This window comes from Delphinapterus leucas, chromosome 5 (assembly GCF_059928025.1).
Source record: "Delphinapterus leucas isolate spDelLeu-1000000601 "Yukka" chromosome 5, BTC_Dleu_Yukka2, whole genome shotgun sequence".
NCBI classification, from domain to species: domain Eukaryota; kingdom Metazoa; phylum Chordata; class Mammalia; order Artiodactyla; family Monodontidae; genus Delphinapterus; species Delphinapterus leucas.
The window spans coordinates 130,186,026-130,213,436 of NC_143133.1; the positions used below are offsets into that span (position 1 = coordinate 130,186,026).

Sequence of the window (27,411 nt, forward strand, 5' to 3'; positions counted from 1 at the left end):
AAATGGGAGATGCCAGAAGAATCTTAGAATTGATTACCAACACACTAAAGATTGTCACCAGTTGTGCCCAGGTGTTATTCCTTTAATCCAAAAGGAATTCCCCCTGCAGCGGAGGAATTTAAATTTAGACATTTGTTTTGCTAGGTTATGTCTTAATGTACTTCCTTTTCTTTTCCTAAGTTACAGTTGATTTTTATGAGCAAGGCTGTTTTTTAATAATCGAGATATGAAAGGTGTTCAAACAATGAGCAATCAAAACTGCTCACAGAATGTAAATCAACAACGAACATCAGATCTGTAAAGCAGAGGCTTTACCCACGTGTTCACGACATACGTATATGTAGGATGACTATGCAGCCCAGAAATAAAGAAACGTAAGTTCATCAAAGGTCAGAGTTTCCCCAAAAGAGGTAACTTGTGTGAACTTCACTCTAAAAATATTCTTTATGCATATGTATGATGGCTTGAAATTGGAAAGAAAGAGTTGGAATATGAGGATTTAGTTATTTACTGATAAATAGATAAGCAGAAAAGGTCCTTTTCCTCTACAGTGTTATTCTGTGAAATAAGTACAACTGCAATGAGCAAAGAATGAATCTTTTTGTAAGCACCTAGTTCTGTGTATTAGTTGTCCATTTCTGCACAACAAATTACCCTAAAGATTAGAAGCTTAAAATCTCTCTCAACGTTTCTAAGGATTAGGAATCTGGGAGGACCTTACCTGGATGGATCTGCCTTAGGATCTGCTCTAAGCTCACTTACATGGCTATTGGTAGGAGGCTTCAGTTCCTCACCATGTGGTCCTTTGCACAGTACTGCTCATGACATGGTATCTGGTTTCCTCCAGAGCAAGTGATCAGAGACAGAGATAGAAAGAGAGAGAAGAGAGTCCAAGACAGAAGCCGCAGTTCCCTGTAGGACTAATCTCACGAGTGACATATTTCTGCCATATTCTGTTTGTCACACAGTCTAACCCTGCTACAATGTGGGAGGAGACCACAGGAGATGGGGATCATTGGGGGCCAGAGTGGAGACTGTCGACCCCATACTGTTTACATCCTATTAACATCAATAGGAAATTAACAGGCAATTAAGACCCAGTCTCATGCAAATAATGCCAATTTCCTTTCTAACACCTATTCTATAAGCACAGTACTTACAAATTCATATACATCCCTTAAAATGGCTAACAATGTTTTTTCCAATTCCCATGTTGAAAAGATAAAATGTACCCAAGGACAGCTGCCCCACCCCTCCCCTCCACCATTATCAAGAAAAAAACTTAGCTGGGACAGGACATATTTATGTATGCCCTTTTACATGGCACGTGGTTTTAAAGGAGTGATCCAAAGGCAAATTTAAAGAGACCATTTAAGGAAACCAGTTGCACTTCACTGTTCCTTTCAAAACTTCTGGCAGCTCTTCAGCATATGAGCCTACTCAGGCCCTGTGCTGGGTGGTTGTCTGGGAGAAGCAGGAAGGGCTTAAATTCTGTGACTCGCAAAGCTCCTAACGTTCTTGTTTGTTCATGGTTTGGCCATGATTACATTTTGAGGAAGGGAAAGAATTATCACACAATAAGCCAGTAAAGCACATATTAAATATTCAGTCAGGACATGTAAACAAGTTACTGCTTTGGGATTCAGCTAGGGAAAGAAAAAAAATGTCTATTTGTAAGCATACAAATGTATTCCCTCAGGACGGAGGAATCCACAGGACAAGATAAATTGTAGCCAGTGTTGTCCTGAATGTTAGCCTCCTTTGCTCTGAACTAGATGCGCTCAAATATTCCAGCTCTGTTATTAACTAGCTATGCAAATTACGGCATGCCACTTATCCTCAGCAAGTCTCATTTTCCTTGTGTGTAAAAATGGGATTCAATTACGAGGTGAAGGAGTCTTATTTATTTAGTGCCTATGACATACTGTGGATTAACATATATCCACATTAATCTTTAGGAAAACCTTTCAAGCTAGACGAACAGGGGAAACGAGTCACATCATGCAGGTCCTACTAAGCCAGTTAAAGACATTATCCTCACAGTACTGGAGGATCCCCAAAGGGTTTTTAACAAGGGAGTGATTTCACTGGATTTGTACTTAAGAAAGATTCTTTTGGTTACATTGTGGATAAGCCAGAGAACTGTTGTGGTGAACCCAGGCAAAAGTTGATGAGAACCTGATTTAGGGCAGTTATAGTAGGGAAAAAGAAAAGTAAACATATTCCAATATATTTTAAAATATCAATATATTCAAGATATAGTTGAGAATATAAACATATTCAAGATGTACAGTATGCAGAAGTAATAAGACAGTGTTTCATAGGAAATACGTGGAGGCAGGAAGCAGGCAGTTAGGTTGAGAGGAAGAGAAGTACAATGCCTAGGTTCCTGGCACAGGCCAGGCAGGGTGAGGAGAGGTACCTTCCACTGAGACAGAAAACACAAGAACAGAAGCAGGTTTGGGGGGAAAAGATAAATTCCATTTGGGACACATTAAATTTTGAAGTCGCTGGGTGACAACGTACAGTTGATAGTTGAGGGACTTCCCTGGGGGTCCAGTGGTTAAGATTCTGCACTTGCAATGCAAGCGGCGGGGGTTCGATCCCTGGTCAGGGAGCTAAGAGCCCACAGGCTGTGCAGCACTGCCAAGAAAATAAAAATGAAAAAAAAAGATAGTTGGATATGTGGGTCTGCTTTTCAAGACAGAATTTAGGAATTGAAATACAAATGTGGGGATTGTGAGCATACAGAAAATAATTGATACCAGGGAAGGAAATTAATTTTCTTAGGAAAATGTGCTGAGTTACATGGAAAAGGGTTTTGGGTTGAATACCAAGGAACAACATCTAGATGATGGATACAGGAGGAAGAAGGAGTACATGAAGCAGAATGAAAAGTCTCCTGAAAGAAAAAAGAAAAGAGGATAGTGGGCTTCCCTGGTGGCGCAGTGGTTGAGAGTTTGCCTGCCATGGCCGCTGAGCCTGCGTGTCTGGAGCCTGTGCTCCCCAACGGGAGAGGCCACAATAGTGAGAGGCCCGCAAAATGAAAAAAAAAAAAAAAAAAAAAACAGGATAGTGCCATATCTAAGGAGGTGTTTCAAAGAGGAGGAAGAGGTCACAGTGCTAAATGCTGCTGAGATGTCAAGTAAGGTAAAAGACTGAGAATATTCATTGGACGTAGAAATAAGGATACCCTGGATGGCCTTGGAAGAGCAGTTTTTGTGGAATGGTAGAGATGGAAGCAAGACACATAAGAAAGAAGAGGAGATAAGAAAGGCTAAAGAGTGAAGGTTTGAAAGCGGGAATGAGCTAGAGAGGGATATAGAGTTGAGGGAAGCATTTTTGAGAATAAAAGAGGCTTGAGCTCTTATCATTTATTCATGCATTCATTCCTGCAACAAGTCTTTACTGGTGGTCTACATAGTACCAGGCACTGTTCTCAAGGCTAGGTATGCAGCATATTTATACATTAATAGGAAGGGCCTGGTAAAAAAAAAAAAAAAAAAAAGGAAAGATTGAGGATATAAGAAGAAAAGAGGAAAATAGGGGAGAATTCTGAGATCAGAAGAGATCCTGAGCACAGGCAGAGGGTTAGCCTCCAAGTCAACAGGGAGGGACATCTCTCATCTGAACAGAAAGAAGACAGCAAGATGGCGGAGTAGAAGGACGTGCCCTCACTCGCTCATGCAAGAGCACTGGAATCACAACTAACTGCTGAACAATCATCGACAGGGAGACACTGGAACTCACCAAAAAATATACACCACATCCACAAAGGAGAAGGTGCCATGAGACAGTAGCAGGGGCACAATCATGATAAAATCAAATCCCATAACTGCTAGGTGGGTGACTCAAACTGGAGAACAATTATACCACAGAAGTCCATCCACTGGAGTGAAGGTGCTGAGCCCCACGTCAGGCTTCCCAACCTGGGGGTCCAGCAACAGGAGGAGGAATTCCCAGAGAATCAGACTTTGAAGGCTAGTGGGATTTGATTGCAGGACTTTGACAGGTGTGGGGGAAACAGAGACTCCACTCTTGGAGGGCACACACAAAGTAGTGTGCGCATTGGGACCCAGGGGAAGGAGCAGTGACCCCAGAGGAGACTGAACCAGACCTACCTGCTAGTGTTGGAGGGTCTTCTGCAGAGGCGGGGGGCAGCGGTGGCTCACCACAGGGACAAGGACACTGGCAGCAGAAGTTCTGGGAAGTACTCCTTGGCGTGAGCCCTCCCAGAGTCTGCTATTAGCCCCACCAAAGGGCCTGTAGCCTCCAGTGCAGGGTCACCTCAGGCCAAACAACCAACAAGGAGGGAACTCATCCCCACCCATCAGCAGACAAGCGGATTAAAGTTTTTCTGAGCTCTGCCCACCAGAGCAACACCCAGCTCTACCTACCACCAGTCCCTCCCATCAGGAAGCCTGCACAAGCCTCTTAGGTAGCCTCATCCACCAGAGGGCAGACAGCAGAAGCAAGAAGAACTACAATCCTGCAGCCTGTGGAATGAATACCACATTCACAGAAAGATAGACAAGGTGAAAAGGCAGAGGGCTATGTACCAGATGCATAAACAAGATAAAACCCCAGAAAAACAACTAAATGAACTGGAGATAGGCAACCTTCCAGAAAAAGAATTCAGAATAATGATAGTAAAGATGATCCAGGACCTCGGAAAAAGAATGGAGGCAAAGATCGAGAAGATGAAAGAAATGTTTAACAAAGACCTAGAAGAATTAAAGAATAAACACCTAGAAAAATTAAAGAACAAACCAACGGAGATGAACAATATAATAACTGAAATGAAAAATACACTAGAAGGAATCAATAGCAGAATAACTGAGGCAGAACAATGGATAAGTGACCTGGAAGACAGAATGGTGGAATTCACTGCAATGGAACAGAATAAAGAAAAAGGAACAGAAAGAAATGAAGACAGCCTAAGAGACCTCTGGGACAACATTAAACACACCAACATTTGCATTATAGGGGTGCCAGAAGAAGACGAGAAAGAGAGAGAGAGAGAGAGAGAGAAAGGGGACCCGAGAAAATTTTTGAAGAGATTATAGTTGAAAACTTCCCTAACATGGGAAAGGAAATAGCCACCCAAGTCCAGGAAGTGCAGAGAGTCCCATACAGGATAAATTCAAGGAGAAACATGCCAAGACACATACCAATCGAACTGACAAAAATTAAAGACAAAGAAAAATTATTAAAAGCAACAAGGGAAAAATGACAAACAACATACAAGAGAATGTACATAAGGTTAATAATTGATTTCTCAGCAGAAACTCTACAAGCCAGAAGGGAGTGGCACAATATATTCAAGGTGATGAAAGGGAAAAACCTACAACCAGGATTACTCTAGCCAGCAAGGATCTCATTCAGATTCGATGGAGAAATCAAAACTTTACAGACAACCAAAAGCTAAGAGAATTCAGCACCACCAGACCAGCTCTACAACAAATGCTAAAGGAACTTCTCTAGGCAGGAAACACAAGAGAAGGAAAAGACCTACAATAGCAAAGCCAAAACAATTAAGAAAATGGTAATAGGAACATACATATCGATAATTAGCTTAAATGTAAATGGATTAAATGCTCCAAAAAAAAGACATAGACTGGCTGATGGATACAAAAGCAAGACCCATATATATGCTGTCTACAAGAGACCCACTTCACACCTAGGGACAAGTACAGACAGAAAGTGAGGGGATGGAAAAAGATATTCCATGCAAATGGAAATCAAAAGAAAGCTAGAGTAGCAATTCTCATTTCAGAAAAATTAAACTTTAAAATAAAGACTATTACAAGAGACAAAGAAGGACACTACGTAATGATCAAGGGGTCAATCCAAGAAGAAGATAAAACAATTGTAAATATTTATGCATGCAAGATAGGAGCACCTCAATACATAAGGCAAATGCTAACAGCCATAAAAGGGGAAATCGGCAGTAACACAATAGTAGTAGGGGACTTTAACACCTCACGTTCACCAATGGACAGATCATCCAAAACAAAAATAAATAAGGAAACAGAAGCTTTAAATGACACAATAGACCAGATAGATTTAATTGATATTTATAGGAGATTCCATCTGAAAACAGCAGATAACACTTTCTTCTCAAGTGTACGTGGAACATTCTCCAGGATAGGTCACATCTTGGGTTACAAATCAAGCCTCAGTAAATTTAAGAAAATTGAAATCATATCAAGCATCTTTTCTGACCACAACACTATGAGATTAGAAATCAATTACAGGGAAAAAAACGTAAAAAACACAAACACATGGAGGTTAAACAATACATTACTAAATAACCAAGAGATAACTGAAGAAATCAAAGAGGAAATCAAAAAATACCTAGAGACGAATGACAACAAAAACACGATGATCCAAAACTTTTGGGATGCAGCAAAAGCAGTTCTAAGAGGGAAGTTTATAGCAATACAAACCTACCTCAAGAAACAAGAAAAATCTCAAATAAACAATCTAACCTTACACCTAAAGCAATTAGAGAAAGAAGAACAAAACCCAAAGTTAGTAGAAGGAAAGAAATCATAAGGATTAGAGCAGAAATAAATGAAATAGAAACAAAGAAAACAATAGCAAAGATCAATAAAACTAAAAGATGATTCTTTGAGAAGATAAACAAAATTGATAAACCTTTAGCCAGACTTATCAAGAAAAAGAGAGAGAGGACTCAAATCAATGAAATTAGAAATGAAAAAGGAGAAGTTACAACGGACACTGCAGAAATACAAAGCATCATAACAGACTACTACAGGCAACTCTGTGCTAATACAATGGATAATCTGGAAGAAATGGACAAATTCTTAGAAAGGTATAATCTTCCAATACTGAACCAGGAAGAAATAGAAAACATGAATAGACCAATCACAAGTAATGAAATTGAAACTGTGATTAAAAACCTTACAACAAACAAAAGTCCAAGACCAGATGACTTCACAGGTGAATTCTATCAAACATTTAGAGAAGAGCTAATACCCATCCTTCTCAAACTCTTCCAAACAACTGCAGAGGAAGGAACGCTCCCAAACTCATTGTACAAGGCCACCATCATCCTGATATTAAAACCAAAGATACTACAAAAAAAGAAAATTACAAACCAATATCACTGATGAATATAGATGCAAAAATCCCCAACAAAATACTAGCAAACGGAATCCAACAGCACATTAAAAGATTCATACACCATGATCAAGGAGGATTTATCCCAGGGATGCAAGGAATCTTCAATGTACACAAATCAATCAATGTGAAAAACCATATTAACCAATTGAAGAATAAAAACCATATGATCATCTCAATAGATGCAGAAAAAAAACTGTTGACAAAATTCAACACCCATTTATGATAAGAACTCTCCAGAAAGTGGGCATTGAGGGAACCTACCTCAACATAATAAAAGCCATATATGACAAACCCACAGCAAACGTCATTCTCAATGGTGAAAAACCGAAAGCATTTCCTCTAAGATCAGGAACAAGACAAGGATGTTCACTCTCGCCACTGTTATTCAACATAGTTTTGGAAGTCCTAGCCATGGCAATCAGAGAAGAAAAAGAAATAAAAGGAATACAAATTGGAAAAGAAGAAGTAAAGCTGTCACGGTTTGCAGATGATGTGATACTATACATAGAAAACCCTAAAGATGCCACCAGAAAACTACTAGAGCTGATTGATGAATTTGGCAAGGTTCTTCATTGCATTCTTATACACTACCAATAAAAGATCAGAAAGAGAAATTAAGGAAACAATCCCAGTCACCATTGCAACAAAAAGAACAAAATACCTAGGGATAAACCTACCTAAGGAGGTAAAATACCTGTACTCCGAAAACTATAAGACACTGATGAAAGAAATCAAAGATGACACAAACAGATGGAGAGATATAGCATGTTCTTGGACTGGAAGAATCAATATTGTGAAAATGACTATTCTACCCAAAGCATTCTACAGATTGAATGAAATCCCTATCAAATTACCAATGGCGTTTTTTACAGAACTAGAACAAAAAATTTTTAAATTTGTATGGAGACACAAAAGCAATCTTGAGGGGAAGAAAACGGAGCTGGAGGAATCAGACTCGCTGACTTCAGACTATACTACAAAGCTACAGTAATCAAGACAATATGTTCCTGGCCCAAAAACAGAGATATAGATCAATGGAACAGGATAGAAAGCCCAGAGATAAACCCATGCACCTATGGTCAACTAATCTATGACAAAGGAGGCAAGGATATACAATGGAGAAAAGGCAGTCTCTTCAATAAGTGGTGCTGGCAAAACTGGACAGCCACATGTAAAAGAATGAAAGTAGAACATTCCCTAACACCATACACAAAAATAAACTCGAAATTGATTAAAGAGCTAAATGTAAGACTGGACACTATGAAACTCTTAGAGGAAAACACAGGAAGAACACTCTTTGACATATATCACAGCAAGATCTTTTTTGACCCACCTCCTAGAGTAATGGAAGGAAGTGGATATTGAGCTCATGCAGCTCAATATCAAAAAAATAAACAACCGAATCAAAAAATGGGCAGAAGACCTAAATAGACATTTCTCCAAAGAAGACATATAGATGGCCAAGAGGCACATGAAAAGCTGCTTAACATCACTAATTATTAGAGAAATGCAAATCAAAACTACAATGAGGTATCACCTCACGCTGGTTAGCATGGGCGTCATCAGAAAATCTACAAACAACAAATGCTGGAGAGGGTGTGGAGAAAAGGGAATCTTCTTGCACTGTTGGTGGGAACGTAAATTGATACAGCCACTATGGAGAACAGTATGCAGTTCCCTTAAAAAACTAAAAATAGAATTACCATGTGACCCAGCAATCCCACTACTGGGCATATACCCAGAGAAAACCATAATTCAAACAGACACATGCACCCCAATGTTCATTGCAGCACTATTTACAATAGCCAGGACATGGAAGCAACCTGAATACCCATCGACAGATGAATGGATAAACATGTGGTACATGTATACAATGGAATATTACCCAGCCATAAAAAGGAACGAAATTGGGTCATTTGTAGAGATGTGGATGGACCCAGAGACTGTCATACAGAGTGAAGTAAGTCAGAAAGAGAAACACAAATATTGTATATTAACGCATATATGTGGAATCTAGAAAAATGGTACAGATGAACCAGTTTGCAGGGCAGAAACAGAGACACAGATGTAGAGAAGAAATGTATGGACACCAAGGGGGGAAAGCGGTGGCGGGGCTGGGGGGAGGAGGAGGAGGTGGTGGTGGTGGTTGGATGAATTGGAAGATTGGGATTGACAAATATACACTAATATGTATAAAGTAGATTAATAAGAACCTGCCATATAAAAATAAATCAATTTAATTTAATATAATATAAAAAAAAGAAGACAAAACGTATGAGTGCCAATATGAGTAAATTTATAAGTAAGAAGACTATTATCCCTACTTTACAAGTGAAGCCAGTGCTCACAAGAAATACAGCAAAAGTCCGTAATCTTTCCCTCTCTTGGGGCAAGAGGAAAACTTACATTGGGCAGGAAAACTACTTGGTGTCCCAGACGGGGTAGTATGTTTCAGATTAATCTGCTTTAGGTATCTGCTCAAGAATTATTGAGTAAGGGTGGGCCACAATGCTAAGGAGTGGTCTTATATCCCCCAGAGGATGCTGTCTTCTTCCATTAGTGTGGCAACAAGTTCTTTGACAATTACTTGATTGGAAATTTGACATAACTGGCGCTATACTTCTATTTATTTTGGTTATATTTTAGCAACCCTTACAGATTAGTATACTTGGCACTTATTGCCTGGTTTCCCCTCAACCTCCTCTATCAGTGGTTCTCAACCCTACATCAGAACTACCTGCAGAGCTTTCTAAATGTATACATGCCATTGGCCCACCCATGGGGATGCTGATTCGGGGTGGAGCAGGAGTGAGGCCCAAGGATATATAGCTCTTAAAGCTTCACAGGTGATGTTGACGCCCTACCAGGATTGAGAACCACCATCGTACCACCTTATTGATGGGGTCTCCGATCCCCTAGTCTAACATTGTTTATATTACTGCTCTGGCTACTTTCTAAAAGTATGTTTTGTTTTTGTTTTTTACAGAAGACATAGATGAAAATCTCCTGTTTTGAATTAAGATTTGAAAGAACTCAAACTACCCAGCCTCCTCCTTTGTCCTGACCACTTCTGAAGTATATGCAGTGTGATACTTGTAGATTTATATTTAGCAATATGCTTGCATGTCTGAGACGACAATGAGAGTAACTGCTTGATAACAGTATGTGCACCAGGCATTTAACATTAACTTTGGAAATGAAACTTTAAAATTAAGTAAAGTCAATATACGCAAAATATTGTACACTGTTTGTGAACAGGAGTTTAACTCATCACTCTGTATCCATTTATGAGATACTTAAAGATTATAAAACTCGAAAAAATAATTCATTTTGTCCATAATACCATGTGCACTTCAAAAAAGTGAAATAAGCCTCTTTGTTGTTGATGTGTGTTATTTTCAGTATCTTAATATCCTAATAAAAATCCAAATGTTTACTCAAGTTTATTTCCAGTCATTTACTTGAACAATTATATGTGAAAGACCAACCCAGGGCTCATACTTCATATCAAACTATAATCATGCTTTCTAGACCCTACTGCTTAAAAAAAAAGGTATGAGTGGTTGGGGAGCTGTTTCTTATGGGAAACAAATATTCAGTTGTTAAATGGTAGTTGCTCATGAATGGTTTTTGTCATAATTTAAGTTTAAACAGAAAAAAAAAAAAGAATTCAAGTGCTTTTCACCAAAGTCAATTTAAAATATGGGTGATTGTGCACTGCTTGATGCAACTAATTTTAGCTTTTGTGCAGACGTGCATGTGTGTCTGGGGAAAGGGAGGCCCAGCAAAATCTCTACACATTTCATGTCCGCAGAATAAAGGGAATGTAAAGATAAAAGACAGTGGAGAGCCCTGAAGTGTCTTGATGTCCAAGGTAGTCAGAGGTGAATAGTACTAGAATAACTTGATAGCAAGACAATGTGTCATAAGAGAAAATTTGTCTTTCTTTGGTCACTTTTTTTTTTTTTTTTGGCCACACCACCACACTGCATGTGGGATCTTAGTTCCCCAACCAGGGATCGAACCCTTGCCCCCTGCAGCAGAAGTGCAGAGTCCTAAACCACTGGACTGCCAGGGAAGTCCCCACATATTTTCCTATCTGAAATGGAATATATCAGTGCAATTGTCTTTATTTTCTTTCAACTAATCAAAAATTTGTTGTTGTTGAGAGGCTTATCTGTGATAGTCACTTAAAGAATATGCCCCCAGGAATTTTATCTGAAGGACACTTATGGAAGAGTTTGTTTTTTATCAGAATAATCTCTGATTAATTTCAAAATTGTATGTTAGCTTTCATACTGTATTGTCTTTTCTTAGCTCAGTGAGTCACTTGTTCTTAACCAGACCACATCACACCAGATCATGTCTAAATAATTAAGTTCAATTTGATTAATTAAAATCTAATTAAGCATTATTTATAATTTCTTCCAACTACAGAAATGATTTTAGGAATTATTCCAAAATTCAGAATGTTTTTACGTGTACCTGCAAAGAAATGTCATGGGAGGTCCTAACTAATTCGAAACCACGTTTCTAATTGTACATTTGTTCGGAATAGTGAAATTAAATTTGGAGGCATTAATTAGACCTAAATTACTATGTTTAATGTTTTAAATACTTTAAGTGTTTTGGAATAGTGAAAAGTGATTTTAATGCGGAGGGCACTACCTATTCACTAAAAATGTTTTATTTGAAAATAAATTTCATTTTGAAATAAAAATATTATTTAATAATAGAAAGTTTTAGAACCTTAAATTTTTCTATTAGTTAAGGCTTCCACATGTATAGCTGTGCTGGATGATATATTGTAAAAGCACTTTAATATTCTTAGTGGTCATAATTCTTAATTGTGAGTTGTTTGCGCTAAAGACATTAATCCCAACCAAGGAGATGAAGTTATTTCTCAGTAGTCGGTCTTTAAGCCTATCTCTGTGTAACTGAAATACTTTAGAAGTTGGTGTTCCTAGTCTAAAACCAATTATTCAATTTTGCTTCAAATTCTGTGACTCATATTACCCATGAGCACAAAGACATTAGTAATATCGCTTAAATACGAGATGGGCATAGAGATTCTAGATCACACTGCTCTTTGAATTTGTTGCCCAAGGACTATTTGAAGCAAAGGTAATTGAAAAGACACAGTATAATTTGGACTGATTCTATCACACTAGGTAAAAGTATTGTTTTGGATAATTTAATGAATAGGTCCACTTATCAAAGGAAGAAATAAACCCAAGGGTTTGAATCCAGAAGGAAAAAAAATACAAATAAGAAACACGAAAAAGGGAAAGGGAGATAAGCTGCCTAATTTCAGGCAAAATGAAATAGCGTGAAGATAAATCAGAGTTGAATTTCAAATACATAGGTATAAAATAGCTGAAGAGTGACGTAAAGGGATGCGACTTTCTTCAGATGATGGGGACAGGTCTTAATAGGAATATGATGAAGTTGATTTTTCTTCCAATTCCAGAGTACAGTGATTTAGTTTGAAACTCCTAAGGTAAGTTAATTTGAATTAAATGTAATTTAAGGCCATATGAAGCTTTGCTTTCAGAATCAGCTGGCCAGTAAAGATCACATTGATTTGCTTCATTGGATTTATTCATATTGCGTTTATGCTCTACCAAGCCATTATGCCTTTCAAGATTTTTCCTATATCATTTCCTTCTTGAAAACTTGCAATTGTCAGTAACAGCATCCAGACCATGTGAAGACCTGGTAGATCTCATGGGGGGTAGAAGTTCAAGGTGGATTTACTTGTATATTACATAAGAAATCTCACTTGAGCCAGTGGTGTTATATCTCTGATCCTAAGTATGATACGACACTGGTGTTTGAAGACTTGTGGGTAGAGATCACAAGTTCAAATAACTTCAGGGACCAAACAGTACAGGTTGAACTGTGAGATTACAAGGAAGAGTAGTAAGTATATGCAATGTTATGAGCCACAGAATGCATGTCTTGTCTAAAGACAGCTGGTTTTTTTTAAAAAATATTTATTTATTTATTCATTTTTTAATTTATTTGGCTGCACTGGGTCTTAGTCGTGGCACACGGGATTTTCGTTGCTGCATGCGGGATCTTCATGGTAGCATGCGGGATCTTCACGGCAGCATGTGGGATCTTTTTTATTTTTCTGTAGTTGTGGCACACGGGATCTTCGTTGCAGCATGCAGGATCTTTAGTTGCGGCATGGGAACTCTTAGTTGCGGCATGCATGTGGGATCTAGTTCCCTGACCAGGGATCAAGCCCCGGGCCCCATGCATTGGGAGTGCAGAGTCTTAACCACTGGACCACCAGGGAAGTCCCTAAACACTGTTTTTAAGGCACTGATGTAGGTTTACAAAACCTGGATCTAGAGACAGAATTTAGTCTGACCACTATTCAACACCTCTAACTAAACAGTCTATTAATAACGGGAATAAGACTTAGAAAAAACTAAAAATGATCTCCTAACCCTTCAATTCCAGACTCTTCCTTCAGAATGAAATTTCTTATCCTTGCTGGCCTTCTGATAACTTCCACTGCTCTGCCCATCCCTGTGAGTACTGTTACTCAGTTTCCCACTCCATTTCCATTCTAGAGACATCGTATTTCTGGGCTAGAAAGTGTTACCTTTATCTTTTCATTTCACAGAAGAGGAAAGTGGACTCCAGGAAAGTTGTAGAACCAGGAATTTACCACTCTTCTTCAGCCCAAGGGTCTTCCCAGCACAAATCCCAGCTCTACATGCTATTTGCAAACTGCATGACCTTCAGTGAGGAACTAACCCATGGCTTCCCAGACTGTAAAATGAGTTGTAAGAACTACCTCAGAATTGTGCAAGGATGATAAAAATGCATCTAACGCACTTAAGAGTCCTAACTGGAACATAGGAAGCTCTCAAATAAACTTAGCAATATAGAGCAAGTATTCCACAGTGACCTAAGTCTTAATTAGGCAGTTTGAATTGAGTTTCCTTTACAATACCCTTACCCCAAACCATCTCATGTTGATTATAGGCATGCGTCCCCATCTATACGAATGAGATCTATGAGTTTAAGCTCTGCTTATTATAGTCTGACTAGGTAGGGTACCTAGTAGGCAGGAACACCTGTCCCCTAAACATTTTGTAACAAAGGAGCCTTCAGAGAAGTGAGGGAGCTTTCAAAATCTGTATTTGGGGATACAAACTTTAAATTTACACTTCCATACTCTCTCCACTTTGAACTGATAAATGCTGAGAATTAAACTCAGAACACTGTTGATTTGAAGATGAAGAGGCATGCAATATGTAATTAATCTTACAAAATGTAAAAAAAAAAAAAAGAGAAAACATTCTTTGGAAATAAGTTTAAAGGTAAGAAGTACAAGTTCTAAATCACTGGACAAAATTAATTCAACTCTTCCCTATTAGACTCAACTGCTTTTTATTCCAGGACAGCTACGTCACTGATGCGTATAATGCTCAATCGTGGCTTGTTACCTAGTCTCATTCAGAATAAAATCTCTTTGTAATGAATAACGTATTGCCATATGTTGCTTTACCTTGTTGCTGTTATTGTTTTACAAGCTTGAAACAGTCTGGAGGAAGTTCCAGTGGTCAGGTAAACTTCTGGTTGTATTTTCAAATGACATGTTCATCATTTTAAAAGTTTTCAAATGTTTGGAATGACTGACATCATGTTTCTTATTATAGAGATTTAACTTTTACCTACCACAAGGACCACCATTTTCCCCTCAGATCCCATTTCTCCCACCTCCACAATTGCCCCTGGTAAGCATGGGTTTGGGGAATCCCAAACTGCATTTATTAGTTGGATGATGGTTATAACATTTTCCAAATTTTGACACAGAAATATAAGAGGCCACCAGGCATCAGCTATTCACACTAACCTCCCTGCATAGCTTGTGGTGAAGTGTGACAAAGGAGTAGCAACTTTCCCTCTAAAACTTCAGTGACTTCTTCCAATGTCTCTCTACACTTGCTATCAAAAAGACGTTTACACTGAATTACCCCGACTATGATGAGCTTAGTTACTCTTCATGAAGGGAATGCTAACGTTCTTCTATATTACCTGTTCTTTTTCTTTTTGTAAATAGCCTTGCTGTTTTCTTTTCTCTAAAGTTTTTTCCCCAGCTCTCCAGCTTTTTTTCACAGGTCAAACAATATAATTATTTTGCTCTTCTTGTACCCTCTCCAATCTCTCCTAATATCTGAATTCTTATAATATCTTTTTAATAAAGGCCAGGACAATGCTAAATACATAATAGAGTTACCTTTTTGGTACAGACAGCATTCATTTGGTTAATATTTACTGAGTGTCTACCAAATAATGGGGTCTACAGTGAGTGCTGGAAAAACAAAAAGTATAAATAAGTTCACAATCTGATGAGGAAGAGAGATTTATAAATGAAAAAACAATGTAATTTGGTGAGTGCTTCTAGATGCAAATACAAAACCAGCTGACTTAGGCTATGTGTCAAAGAGTTCCTAACAGAGGAAGGGTAGCCAGGCCAGGTCATGAGAAGTGGAAGGGGCATTCCAGGCAGAAGGAACAGCAAGTGCTGAGAAGGACATGGCAACTTGGGGAAAGAATGACCAGGGCAATGAGGCTGCCACACAGGTTGGCACATGTTAAATAAACAGAATTTAGGCAATGATGTTTTGAAAAGTTCATACACATTTTAAAATAAGCAACTTGTTTAACTTCTTGTCTATCATCTAAAAGTTTTAAAATATGAACACAATTTTGCATAGTTTTTGTTTTTATATCTAAATGTAACAAAACACCTTCCCTTTGCTTATATTTAATTTTGAACTGTTTGCTTCTCAACTTTAAGTAGTCTTTTAGAAGTTGTCACTAAAGCTACAGTCCTCAATGGAACATTCTTTCCCTTTAATGTTTTCACATGGCCTAACTGTTAGACACTACATTTCTAAGTTCTTGCATTTATAATTAATTGCTAATTATTTTGGTTCTAGTCAGGGTAAGGTGCGTTGGTTCTTTTCTTTTTCTGAAATCCATACGATTTGGATTTTGCGTTAATTTGTAAATTAACGCAAAATTCTGGAGTCTTGGTTTAGAATTTAGGAATTGCTACTAACGTCCTATGCTTAAAATTATGTAAATTTTTGTGGCAATAAAAAGAATCACTAGTATATGAAACAGAAGCTCTTCCTTCCACCAGATGGCCGAATAGTATGAAAAATCAGGCAAAGATGGCTTACTGTAGAAAAACTGAAGGATTTGCAAGAACTATCAACACAGAAGACAGATTCCTAGGCTTTAGGTTTGACTAATTAAGCAAAATAAGCATACTTCTCGAAAGAAAAACATGTTTGAAATTCACTAGAATCTAATCTCCATTAACTAGAAGATGAACTCCCTGAGAGCACGTAATTGCTCAATAAATACTGATGGATGGAGGGATGGATGGATGGAGGGATGAGTAAATGAACATACAAGAAAGCTAAAACAAAATGTAGCACCTTATTTTATTCACAATTCACTTTTTTCCTCCTTTTTGTAGATTCCAATTCCTTTTCCATTTCCTAATAATCCAAATCAGGTAATTATACTTAAAGTTTCCTTTAAGAAAGTATTTAAATGAATACAAAACAAAAACTTGAAAATTCTTTAGATTTATTTGGAAAGGAAGTTGATACCAAAAATAATGGTTATTATTCTCCTTTGGGGACAATTAGTGATTGATATTTTGTCTGATTTGAGTCATTTAATGTAAAAATCTCATATATCCTTGAAACCTGAGACCTGAAACTTTCCTTGATCATGTGGAGGGAACCCAGGAGACCAGTAGAAAAGCATTTGAAGTCAAATAATCTGGGGATGCAAGCTCTGTCATTTAACGCTTTGGAGTAATCTTAAACTCCTTTGTGTCTTACTTTCCTTTAGAATATAAAATAGTGAAAAGGAATGATTTATGAAGTCCATTTCACCTCTAAAATTTTGTACTTATATTTGCTCTTAATGGGGGGAAAATTCATTCTTACTGAAATGGAATCTGTCCCAGAAGTCTTTGAACTAGATTTAAGGTTATGGTCAAGGTATAAAAGGATTATTTGAATTTTACTTTTGACAGGATTTTAGTAAATGAGGGGAAATTACAGAGAATAAGACTGACTCAGTCACAAGCAAAAAAATAAATTGTGTGTAACATAGCATATTAATTCTAAATTTTTAAATGATACTTCGGTTGCAAATGTAGGAGATGATATTATTAACGTTTTTTTTTCATAAAGAAATGATCCCTGGGAATTCCCTGGTGGTCCAGTGGCTTTCACTGCTGGGCCGGGTTTGATCCTTGGTCAGGGAACTAAGATCCCGCAAGCCATGTGGTGCAGCCAGAAAAAAAAAAGGGGGGGAGGGGATTCCCAAATACAGTCTTTTTTTCCAACCTTGTAAGCATAAGTTTAATTATCTTTCCAAGAAGTCCCTGTTACGTTTGGGGTCCACACACATACACACAGAAATGTGGACTAGTGCTTCCTGAGATAGTAGATTTGAAGGGGGTGGGTGGGTACTAAAGGGTGGAGGGGTACTTAAAATATTAGCAAATGTGAATCTTACTGATGTAATTTTATAAATGCTAAGAATTCTAAAAAGCATGTTTTCATTAATCAAGCTAACAGAAAATATATAACATAGAAAAGATAGATAAAATACTGCGTTACAACTCCCTGATTATTTGATTGTCTTTCCTTTTTTCTAGGTCCTGACACTTAATGATCTTAAAGTGGTAAATACTGCTCTGTTGATCTATAAAGTTTACAAAAATATTACATTCGACACTCCATTTAAGATGAGCCAGTTCATCAGAAAAATTACTGTATTTATTAGTCCAATTCATTTGGAAACAAAATTAAGAACAGCTGTTAAATTCAAAGCCAAAAAAACTAACTCGATACATGCAAACAGTTCTACATTCATTTATTCAACTCATCCAAACTATAAATTGACAAAACAACCTCTTCTATCATTGATAAGGAAGAAGGTGAAGAGTCTTAAAAGACTTAAGAGCTACAGAATAAATTACTTTAGCAGAGATGAAACAGACTAGTTTATTTCTTCACTAACGAAGCACTAGCTTAAATGCATAATACATTAAAGATGATCAAATCTAAATTCCAACACATAATTTTTTTACTGAACTGCACATAATTCAACTATTTAACAAGGCCCTTTATTGATATATGTTATTCAGAATATTAGTTTATAAAAACACAGGAGAAATACTTGAAGGGAGTTACAAAAGAGAACACTAAAAGTTTCATTTCCCATATACTTTGCACATTTAAACATTTTCTGAAATCAAGATACATCTCACAACAGATGCATTTAACCTAGAATCTCCTTTTTCTTTAAGATTCATCATTAACTAAATGGTACACTTTACAGTTGATGGTATCTCAGAGACCTGCAGTATTCGTAAAAATGTCAAAAAGTTAGGCCTAAAAAGTTAGGCGTAAACCATTGCGTGACTGAGGTAAAAATTTTCAGGATTCTTCACTACAGGTTATTTAAAATCAGTCACCTTGAAGAATATTTAAATGTGCCAGAAACTTTAAGGTCAAACTAAATAAGAAACAGAGTCAAAAAAAAAAACCTAAGTCAAGTTCAAATAGCTAGTGTTCTTCCCACAATCCACTGTTTAAGAGATTCTATAGTCCATTTCCAAATGACAAATTGTAAAAATTCTAGCATCTTTTAATTAGAATGTATTATATATATATGAATATATATTCTAAAAATGTTTTAGGAAACTACCGTCAATAATTAATTATTGATGATTACAAAATTAGCAAATTCATCTTTACATCAAAACATGGCTAAAAGAGCCCTGGCCTGTGATGGGAAAGCCTAGATTGTAAGCTCACCTTTAAAATTAAATTAGCTCTGGGCTCCCCTGGTGGCACAGTGGTTGAGAGTCCGCCTGCCGATGCAGGGGACGCGGGTTCGTGCCCCGGTCCGGGAAGATCCCACATGCCGCGGAGCGACTGGGCCCGTGAGCCATGGCCGCTGAGCCTGCGCGTCCGGAGCCTGTGCTCCGCAACGGGAGAGGCCACAACAGCGAGAGGCCCGCATACCACAAAAAAAAAAAAAAAAAAAAATTAAATTCGCTCTGTGACCTTGAGTAAATGTATTAATTTACCTCCAAAGTCTCTTCCAGTGAAAATATTGACTCCTCAGACATATGACTCATTCAAATTACCAAATCTGAATACTTTATACTTTATTTTTCTGAACTTTATTGAAAGTGCTGTTGGCCACAAGCCATCCAGAAAGGATCCTGACAGAGTAACCTATAGAACTGCCATATCTTCACAGTGATAAGAATTTTTTTCTCCCAGTGACTGTGGTTAAACCAAGAAGCAGGAAAATGCACCCTAAGGGAACAAATGCTACCTCAGGGCAATTGTTCTTGCCTAAGAACAAGCAGGACAGTGTTTAGCTTACATATTGTTGCACACATGCTGGTATGGACAGCTCTACATACAAACAGAGGGATTCACCTTTTTGACATAGTGGTCAATTCCTTGAGCAAGCTGCCAGTCTCTTAAAACAGGACCACAGGAAAGCTATAAAACAATACTTAACCAGTGAAATTGCTTGTGTAAGCAAACCCTCGAAGCAAAGTCATAGCTGTCCTAAAATTTTGGTTCAAGTATCATTCACAGAGGGAATTCAAACAATTTAAGAAAGATAGCACTTGTATGGAAGTGTTTACAGTGAGTTTCTCAACCATTCACATCCATTTTCTATATTTCAGATATAGTGAATACTGTTACAAGGCAGTTACAAGAAAATATTTCTGTGAATTAAGGGAATTTAAATCTAAATATTGCATATTCATTTAAAAATCTTACCTCATGGGCTTCCCTGGTGGCGCAGTGGTTGAGAGTCCGCCTGCCGATGCAGGGGACACGGGATCGTGCCCCGGTCCGGGAAGATCCCACATGCCGTGGAGCGGCTAGGCCCGTGAGCCATGGCCGCTGAGCCTGGGCATCCGTAGCCTGTGCTCCGCAACGGGAGAGGCCACAACAGTGAGAGGCCCACGTACCGCAAAAAAAAAAAAAAAAAAAAAAATCTTACCTCATGTAAATAAAACACAAAGCAGTAAAAATGGAATTAATTTTTCAATAAAAACAAAGATTTTCATATAGAAAGTATTTCAGCTTATATATGTACTAAGTTAAAAATAAGCTAAAAGGTAAACCCATTGATATCACTGATCATTGATTTTTCTTCTTTCACAGTTAATCATTTCTGTTTTGAACCAACTTGGGGTAAGTCCACAACTTTTAAGCTATTATAAACTACAAATCTACCTAATGGACTGAAGATAGTATCTTATTTTTTTTAATATTTAGGGCTTCTTTGGGGTAAAACTTTTTTGCTATGGTTATATTGATAAAAGCAAGTGATAATCTCAGAAAAGGTAAGAATAATTCTTCTGAACCATAAAACCATATGGCAGAATGGAGCCCAAGTGATTTACCCAAATTAAATCTCATGAGTTATAAACTTGATTTCCTCCAGGATCTTTTTTTTTTTTTTCTGGCTGCGCCGTGCAGCATGTGGGATCTTAGTTCCCCGACCAGGGATCAAACCTGCGCCCCCTGCATTAGAAGTGTGGAGTCTTAACCACTGGACCACCAGGGAAGTCCCTCCTCCAAAATCTTTAGATCAGAATTTCTGCAGGTCTAAAACTGTATTCTTTTCATAATGCCCATAGCATTTGACAAAATTTCAGTTTATAGAAATTAGGTTAAGAAATTTCAAACAGTAAATTTTACCTCAAGCTTGTTTTTGTCTTATGGACAATTCATAGCAAACAGTGAGAAAAGCCTGCTGTGAAACTACCAAATCTAGAAATGCTCTAATCTCAAGGCAAGCCAACAAGTCTCCTTAACACAAAAGCATCAGCTCTCTTGATGGAAAGGCTACAAACCTTGAGACTTCTGCTTTGATTCTCACCCAAGTTTGCTTTCATCTAAAATATATACAATAGAGAGAGAGAGACCAAAAAGGTATATTCCTTTTTAAAATATCCGAATTAATGTCAATTAAATGTCAGTATGTATTTTAACCTACCTTGAGAGAAGCTGATGAATCAAAATATTCTCAATCTTAATTTTGAGAAAGAAATTGGATTTCACGCAAGTTTTCCTTCTGAAAAGTTTCATTGCCCTAAAGTGTTTATTCTGTGTTTCTTACCAATTCAAATGCTCTTACCAGCCCATCAAGGGTGAAGTGGGAGAAATTAAGCTCTATGTTGCAGAAAAGACAGTTGATGGTTCAATTTCTCAGCATGTAGGTATAACAGAACCACATTATTTGCTACCTCCCAACATTACATGATTGTACCCATACTAATCCATCAACATTAAATAAACATAATATGGGAGACATGGGTGGAGGCAAAGAAAAAATATGGCAAAAATACCTTCATATAGTAACTATAATCTGTATTGTTTATTTTGGCAGAAATAATTCTCTTACTACTACGTCAGAAGTTATATACAGTTAGTAAAATCTCCAAATATCTTTTGAGCATTATTATACATTTTTAAATACTTCTATCCTAAGAGTTTAACAGCTTCAGATTGTGCCCATGTTGGTAAATTAATTATATGATTAAAGGAGGTGTAAACAAGACCAAATTAATTACAAGTGCTTTCTTCAAATGATGTGTTTTGAAATCAGTTTATTTATTCAAACTTCACAAATATTTTAGAAAATAACAGCAACCATCATAAGTCCTTATACTGTAGGACAGAGTAGCATTTAGCCTCTAAAAGTGGTTAGAAATTTTAGGTGCCCTCTTTAGCATGTTTAGTATCTCGCTTCTATCTGAGTTTGAAATGCTTTCAAATCTCAAGAACACCTGCAGGCAAGACACCCTGATTGCAGCCGCTCATCCTTAGGTTAAGATATTATCAATAAATTGTCTCTGAGCCAAAATTATGTGAACCAGTTTAACAAGGCTAGCCAAATCAGACGTGGCCCTTACATTTCAAGTCACAAACCATAAATGGATTACTATGGATAACATGAGTATTGCTTAAGTAATATAAATCTTCCAAACTACAAACTTAAAGTAAGAAATCATAAAAGCTTCATAAACGTAGTAGGGAATACAACAGACAGAGGATTGGCTCTGGAACCCTGCAGACCGGGATTCCAAATCCAGCTCTGCTGCTTACTGAGTAAACCTTGGGGCAACCTTTCTAAATATCATTTTCATCTGTGAAATAGGAACAATACCACCTAACCTCACAGGATTGCTGTGAGGATTAAGTGATACAATGTAGCTATTCAATAAATGCTATCTATCACTGTTTTAACTGTCTCTTAAAAAAATATTCCTTATATCTGAAATATAAGTAAATATGAAGGCAATATCACCTAGTGATACAGGAGCAGATATTCCTCCATAAATGTCTTAAACTAAAATTTCAATCTGGTTTTTTTCTATTATAGATGGTGCTGGATACTTACAGTTAGAAGATTATCTACTTCTACCCTATCTGTAGGGTATAGTAGCTTTATCATTTTGCATACTTTGTAAATGTTCCAATGAAAACTACAAAATGCCACCAAAACATTGATTATCTGCGGATCATGTGCTTTACTCATTCTTTAAGTAAAATTTTCATATAACCTAATAGCTTTACTAACGTCAGGATAGATGTGTCAAAACTATTAAAACAGAAGTAAATGTCATTCTTTAGGCAATTGCTCAAACTTTCTCAAGAGCTTCTGTAAGTAGTTTCAATTTTAGAGAATTCTATTCCATGCCAGGAAGAAGCAATTTCTTCCTACCAGACAGTAAACGTAGAATCAGACTCTTTCATGCTGGGACAAGGTTATCCTACCCCTCATCCAATGAGCAGATCATTCTTGTCAAGTACAAGTCCCTTGTTATGTACCCAAGGACCAGGATTTTATGGATCTTAGAAAATTAATACTGCACATAAACCTTGTAACTCTTCCAGAGAGGTTTGAGGCAGCATCCTGAAATCAAACATTCTAATGTTTCTCAGCAAAACTTACAGTCACACTAAGGGGAAAAAAGCCTCCTGTCATTTCAGTTCAAATTTACCCCAAAGGAGTTTTGACACTAACTCGGGGTTGGGGGGGAGAGAAAATAAAAAACAAAAAACACCTTTTCGATTGATTTACCTTAGCCCTAGTTCTGTCCTCTAGCTACAGAGTAAGCCTAATACTCTTTTCAAATATCTGAAGGAAACAACCACGTCTCTATCCCCTAACCCTCCTTTTCTTCAGATGCCCCACCTGTAGTCCAACTGGAATGAAGATGGAATTATGACAGTCCCTGCCTCAGGCTGACAGGAATTGGTATCATGAGACTTTCCCAATGGATATCTTGGCCAGAACGTGATACACATGCGACAAGGCAGTGTTATTTTCCTTCCTCTTCCCTGCTTCCAAGAACACGTGGAACACCAACTCTTTCCTTTCCTCTGGGAATTACAATGTTAATAGTGAGTCTCTCAAAAACCTATGTCAGTCTTTAACAATCTCTTCCTAACAAAAAACACCCAAACTCCCGAAGACCTCCTCTGTCTCTGATTTCAGTTCCTTTCTGAACATCTATTTTTAATTCATTTATGGCACATACAGTTACAGTAGAGTGAAATGCATATAGCAATTTAAATTACTAGTTTCCTGCACACATTTTTTTAAGTCATAATTCTTGGAAATGAGAACATGATTTCTTGTTCGCTGATCCTGACCTTTACCAGCTAAGAATGACTGAAATTTCCTCATAAAACTTACAACTCTAAAGGCAAGAATACATGAGGCTTCCACTTTTGAAAGCAGCTTCAACAAGATCATGTAAAGCAAAATGCAAAGCAAATAATTTAAAGATAAATCAGATTAAACAATGGTGATTGGTGCTATTCTGAAAGAAGCTTGATGTGACAGGAACATCCTTCAGACCTCAGAAGATCAATGGGGAAAAAAAAAAAAAGACAAACAAGAACTACATGGAAAGCAGAAGTTATGGCTGAACAGAAATTTACCTTTATTTAGATTCTGATTCTTCAAAGAGCATCGGTTGTTAAATTTGGTTTAAGCCATGCTTAAATAAAATGCATACAAAATATGATTATTTATAGCTCTTCTGACTGGAAAGCAGAAAATTCTGTGTTCTGTTTCACCATATTTGCTAACTTTATTCTGAAGCAAAACCTTCTAAATGCAAATCATTTTGAAAGTGAATAAAATAATTTCCAAGTGATCTACCCCTGCCCTTTTTATATATGAGTTCTGTGATGCTGCCTTCTTTTCAGTACATGTTCCTTTGTTGCCATTTGGCTTTCATGGAGATTGCGAGCTATAACCCATGGCAGTCAATTTCAGAGTCCTCACTCCAGTGGGCATCTCGTTTCTCTGCCACAAGTTTGATGAATTGAAAGTGACTAGCATAAAGCTTGAGTTTATCACTGATGTCCACCCATTTCACTTTTCCAGCATCATCTCCAGCTTCTAAGGTAAGGTTATCCATTATCTCACCTGGTTACCAAAGAAAAAACATCATCAAGAAAAAGTAATTTATTCATTTCTTTTTCAGCATAATTCTGTATCTTCAAGTATTGCTACTATAATAACCTTAAATCATCATTATATTAAGTGGCCAAGTGAATTAAAAACTAGACTATTCCAAATTTCCCAAATGCCCCAATTTTAACTAAGTTCCTAAATTTTAAGTGACGGTACCAGTAAGAAAGCTTTTCTCTTTAAAAAGTAAAAATATTACCCTTCAAAAAAAAAAAAGAGAGTTCACATTAAATAAACATGAAAACTCACATCAAAATTCCAGAAGGATTACAGATTTAAATGTTAAAAAAAAGAAAGAAAACAATTATTGATGACTCACTTTAGAGTCTTAAGGTAAGTAAGTGTACTTTTCCAAGTATGACACCAAACCAGAAACCATAAAATAAAATATTCAGTGGGGGGATGAGGTGGTGGTGGGATGAACTGGGAGATTGGGATTGACATGTATACACTAATATGTGTAAAATAGAGAATAAGAACCTGCTGTATAAAAAATAAATAAAATAAAATTCAAAAAATATTTAGAGTTATATTTATAAATACATATATATTTATTAAAATATTTACAATTATCAAAAATTAAAAAGAAATGCTTTCAATCACTGTTGGCAATCTAAATGGCATATTTCTGTAGGACAATTCGGCAATGTTTATCAAGAGCTTTTAAAAAGCAAATGCTCTTTGATGAGCATTCATTCAAATAATATCAGAGTGCCTCTTATGTACCAGACTCTGTACTGGGGATACAATAAACAACCCAGCAATTCCACTTCAAAGGATTTATCCTAAGGAAATAAAAAGACAAGGCTACTGAAGTATTCAAGGCAACATTATTTATAACCAAAAAGAGAAAATGGGACGTAACCGAACTTTCCATCTAGAGGGCACAGATTATTAAATAAATGATAAGACAGCTACACAATGCACTCCCATTAAAAGGGAAGCCATTCTATAAATACTGATATGGAAATATTTCCATAATATATTTTTAAGTGAAAATTCAAGTAACAAAACAGAATGTACAGTGTGAGCCCATTTTATTTTAAAAACAGCTATATAAAATCTGGAAAAAGATAAATCAAAATGCTAACAGTGGTATCTTTGGGAAATGAAATAACTGGTGCTTTAAAATTTTTTCTGCTTTATGCCAACTATTTTCTAAATAACTCATTATAAACACTATATCCTTTATCTTTACGATTACCTTTAAAATAATAAAGCTGCTTCTTAAAAGAAAAGAATCAATTGAATATTTCAGCATAACAGGTTTCTAAATCCCACTGCTAAAATGACAGCTCTTTGTGTATCTCACAGCAACTACAACATCCAATTTTCAATGGAGAGCCAGAATTAAGAAGTAAACCTGAATCTAAAAGTTAAATTAAAATATCTGATTATCTAAATAACAGTGTCCTCTAACATGCTCTTTATCAGATCTAACAATGTCTGAAAAGCATCCTCCCCTTCTGGTCACCTAATAAATTACACAAAACAGAATTCTAAAAAGTTTAGTTTATTGTCTGACACGTGAAGAGCTTGGAAGTCATCACTCCTATCTTCACACACAAAAAATCTGAACAAACTGAAAATCAACAACTCTTTTTGGATCCATCAGAGAATTGAGGTCACAGGGCACAATGCCACCCTGAAAACTGGAGAGACAGGCAAATACAGAGAATCACAACTTACCAGGAACAGAATCCCACCTCTGGAGCTAACAAGTGGTAGAAACATTTAAAAGGTAACTGACTCATTTTTGGAAACTGATCTGTGAACTAGCTTGAGAGAGAAAATCTCCTGGAGGCACAGTCTTGGGGTGGGAGGGTCATATTTTCAGGAGTTTTACCTCCAGGAATGCCACCAGGTTCTCAGAGTAAAGACAAGAAAAATCCCCACTTGCTTGCAGCAGGGAGAGGGGGAAAGTAACCATTCTGAAATAAGACAGAGCATTCTGCCCTTAAGGAAAATATTTCACCAGTCCTAACCAACCTGGGGGAAGGGAAATACCCAACTCTAGCCTTCCTATCTCCCCTGAGGAGTGTGAGGGCGGAAGGAAGAAGCTGAGAAGCCGCAGTGAAGGTCACAGCCCAGGGGCCCAGGCTCACTGAAAAACTAAGCCCTAATCATTGGGTTCTCCTACGATTCTCCTCCAAAAGCCCACAAACCCCCTCCAAATCCCACAGCAATAGGGATTCCATAAAATAACAGGGAGTGTAACTGAAAGAATTGCCTGGCCCAGACCTTATTTAAGTAGTCTCTAGAGAAACCCAAAGACAACAGGAGAGACAAAAACAAAAACACCGGAGGAAGTTTTAGCCTCTGACACGTACAATTACAGCAAAGAAGTACAGCCTAATTCCTAGTCAACTAAACATAAGGCCTCACACTAAAGATCTATTTACCTCAGTCTCTTTTACTGGATACATCATGTTCACCTTTCAAAACAACTAGAAGGCATGCTACAAGGCAAAGAGCACAGTCTGAAGAGACAAAACATCAGAGTGAGACTCAGATATAGCAGAGATTTGGAATTATCAGACCACAAATTTTTTATTAAGTTCAGAGAGAAAATAAAACAGTGAAAACAGTGATTTGAACAACTCAAACACTATAAAAGCAACCTCTAGAGGGTCAGTCATTGTTTTTTAACTCCAAAAATACGCAGCTAAC

General features: G+C 37.2%; 3 protein-coding genes across 14 annotated transcripts in view; 2 read left to right on the forward strand and 1 right to left on the reverse strand.

The window, feature by feature from the left end:
• Window positions 1-10,600, forward strand: part of SPARCL1 (SPARC like 1) — a 54,063-nt gene extending 43,463 nt beyond the window's left edge. The window contains exons 11-12 of one of the 5 annotated variants that reach the window (XR_016393412.1): window positions 181-374; window positions 10,136-10,599. Coding sequence is in view for 2 of the 5 variants with exons in the window: in XM_089912487.1 (XP_089768613.1) it covers window positions 181-230 (50 nt within the window). In the remaining 3 variants the exon portion in view is untranslated. The other 4 variants (XR_016393413.1, XR_016393414.1, XM_089912487.1 and 1 more) reach the window with 4 other exon arrangements.
• A 4,000-nt stretch (window positions 10,601-14,600) lies between these two features.
• Window positions 14,601-23,969, forward strand: SCPPPQ1 (secretory calcium-binding phosphoprotein proline-glutamine rich 1; the record flags this gene model as incomplete). Its single annotated transcript, XM_089911282.1, is given in 7 exon segments — window positions 14,601-14,708; window positions 14,710-14,736; window positions 14,829-14,906; window positions 16,664-16,702; window positions 17,864-17,890; window positions 20,409-20,438; window positions 20,523-23,969. Coding segments are annotated over 7 exon segments (363 nt in total), but the record flags the coding sequence as incomplete, so codon positions are not given.
• Window positions 17,967-27,411, reverse strand: part of NUDT9 (nudix hydrolase 9) — a 33,774-nt gene continuing 24,329 nt past the window's right edge. For 4 of the 8 annotated variants that reach the window (XM_022582272.3, XM_022582278.2, XM_022582277.2 and 1 more), the window contains one exon: window positions 17,967-24,696. In XM_022582272.3, the coding sequence (XP_022437980.1) occupies window positions 24,518-24,696 (179 nt within the window). In that variant the 3' untranslated portion in view covers window positions 17,967-24,517. The other 4 variants (XR_002645811.3, XM_022582274.2, XM_022582273.2 and 1 more) reach the window with 4 other exon arrangements.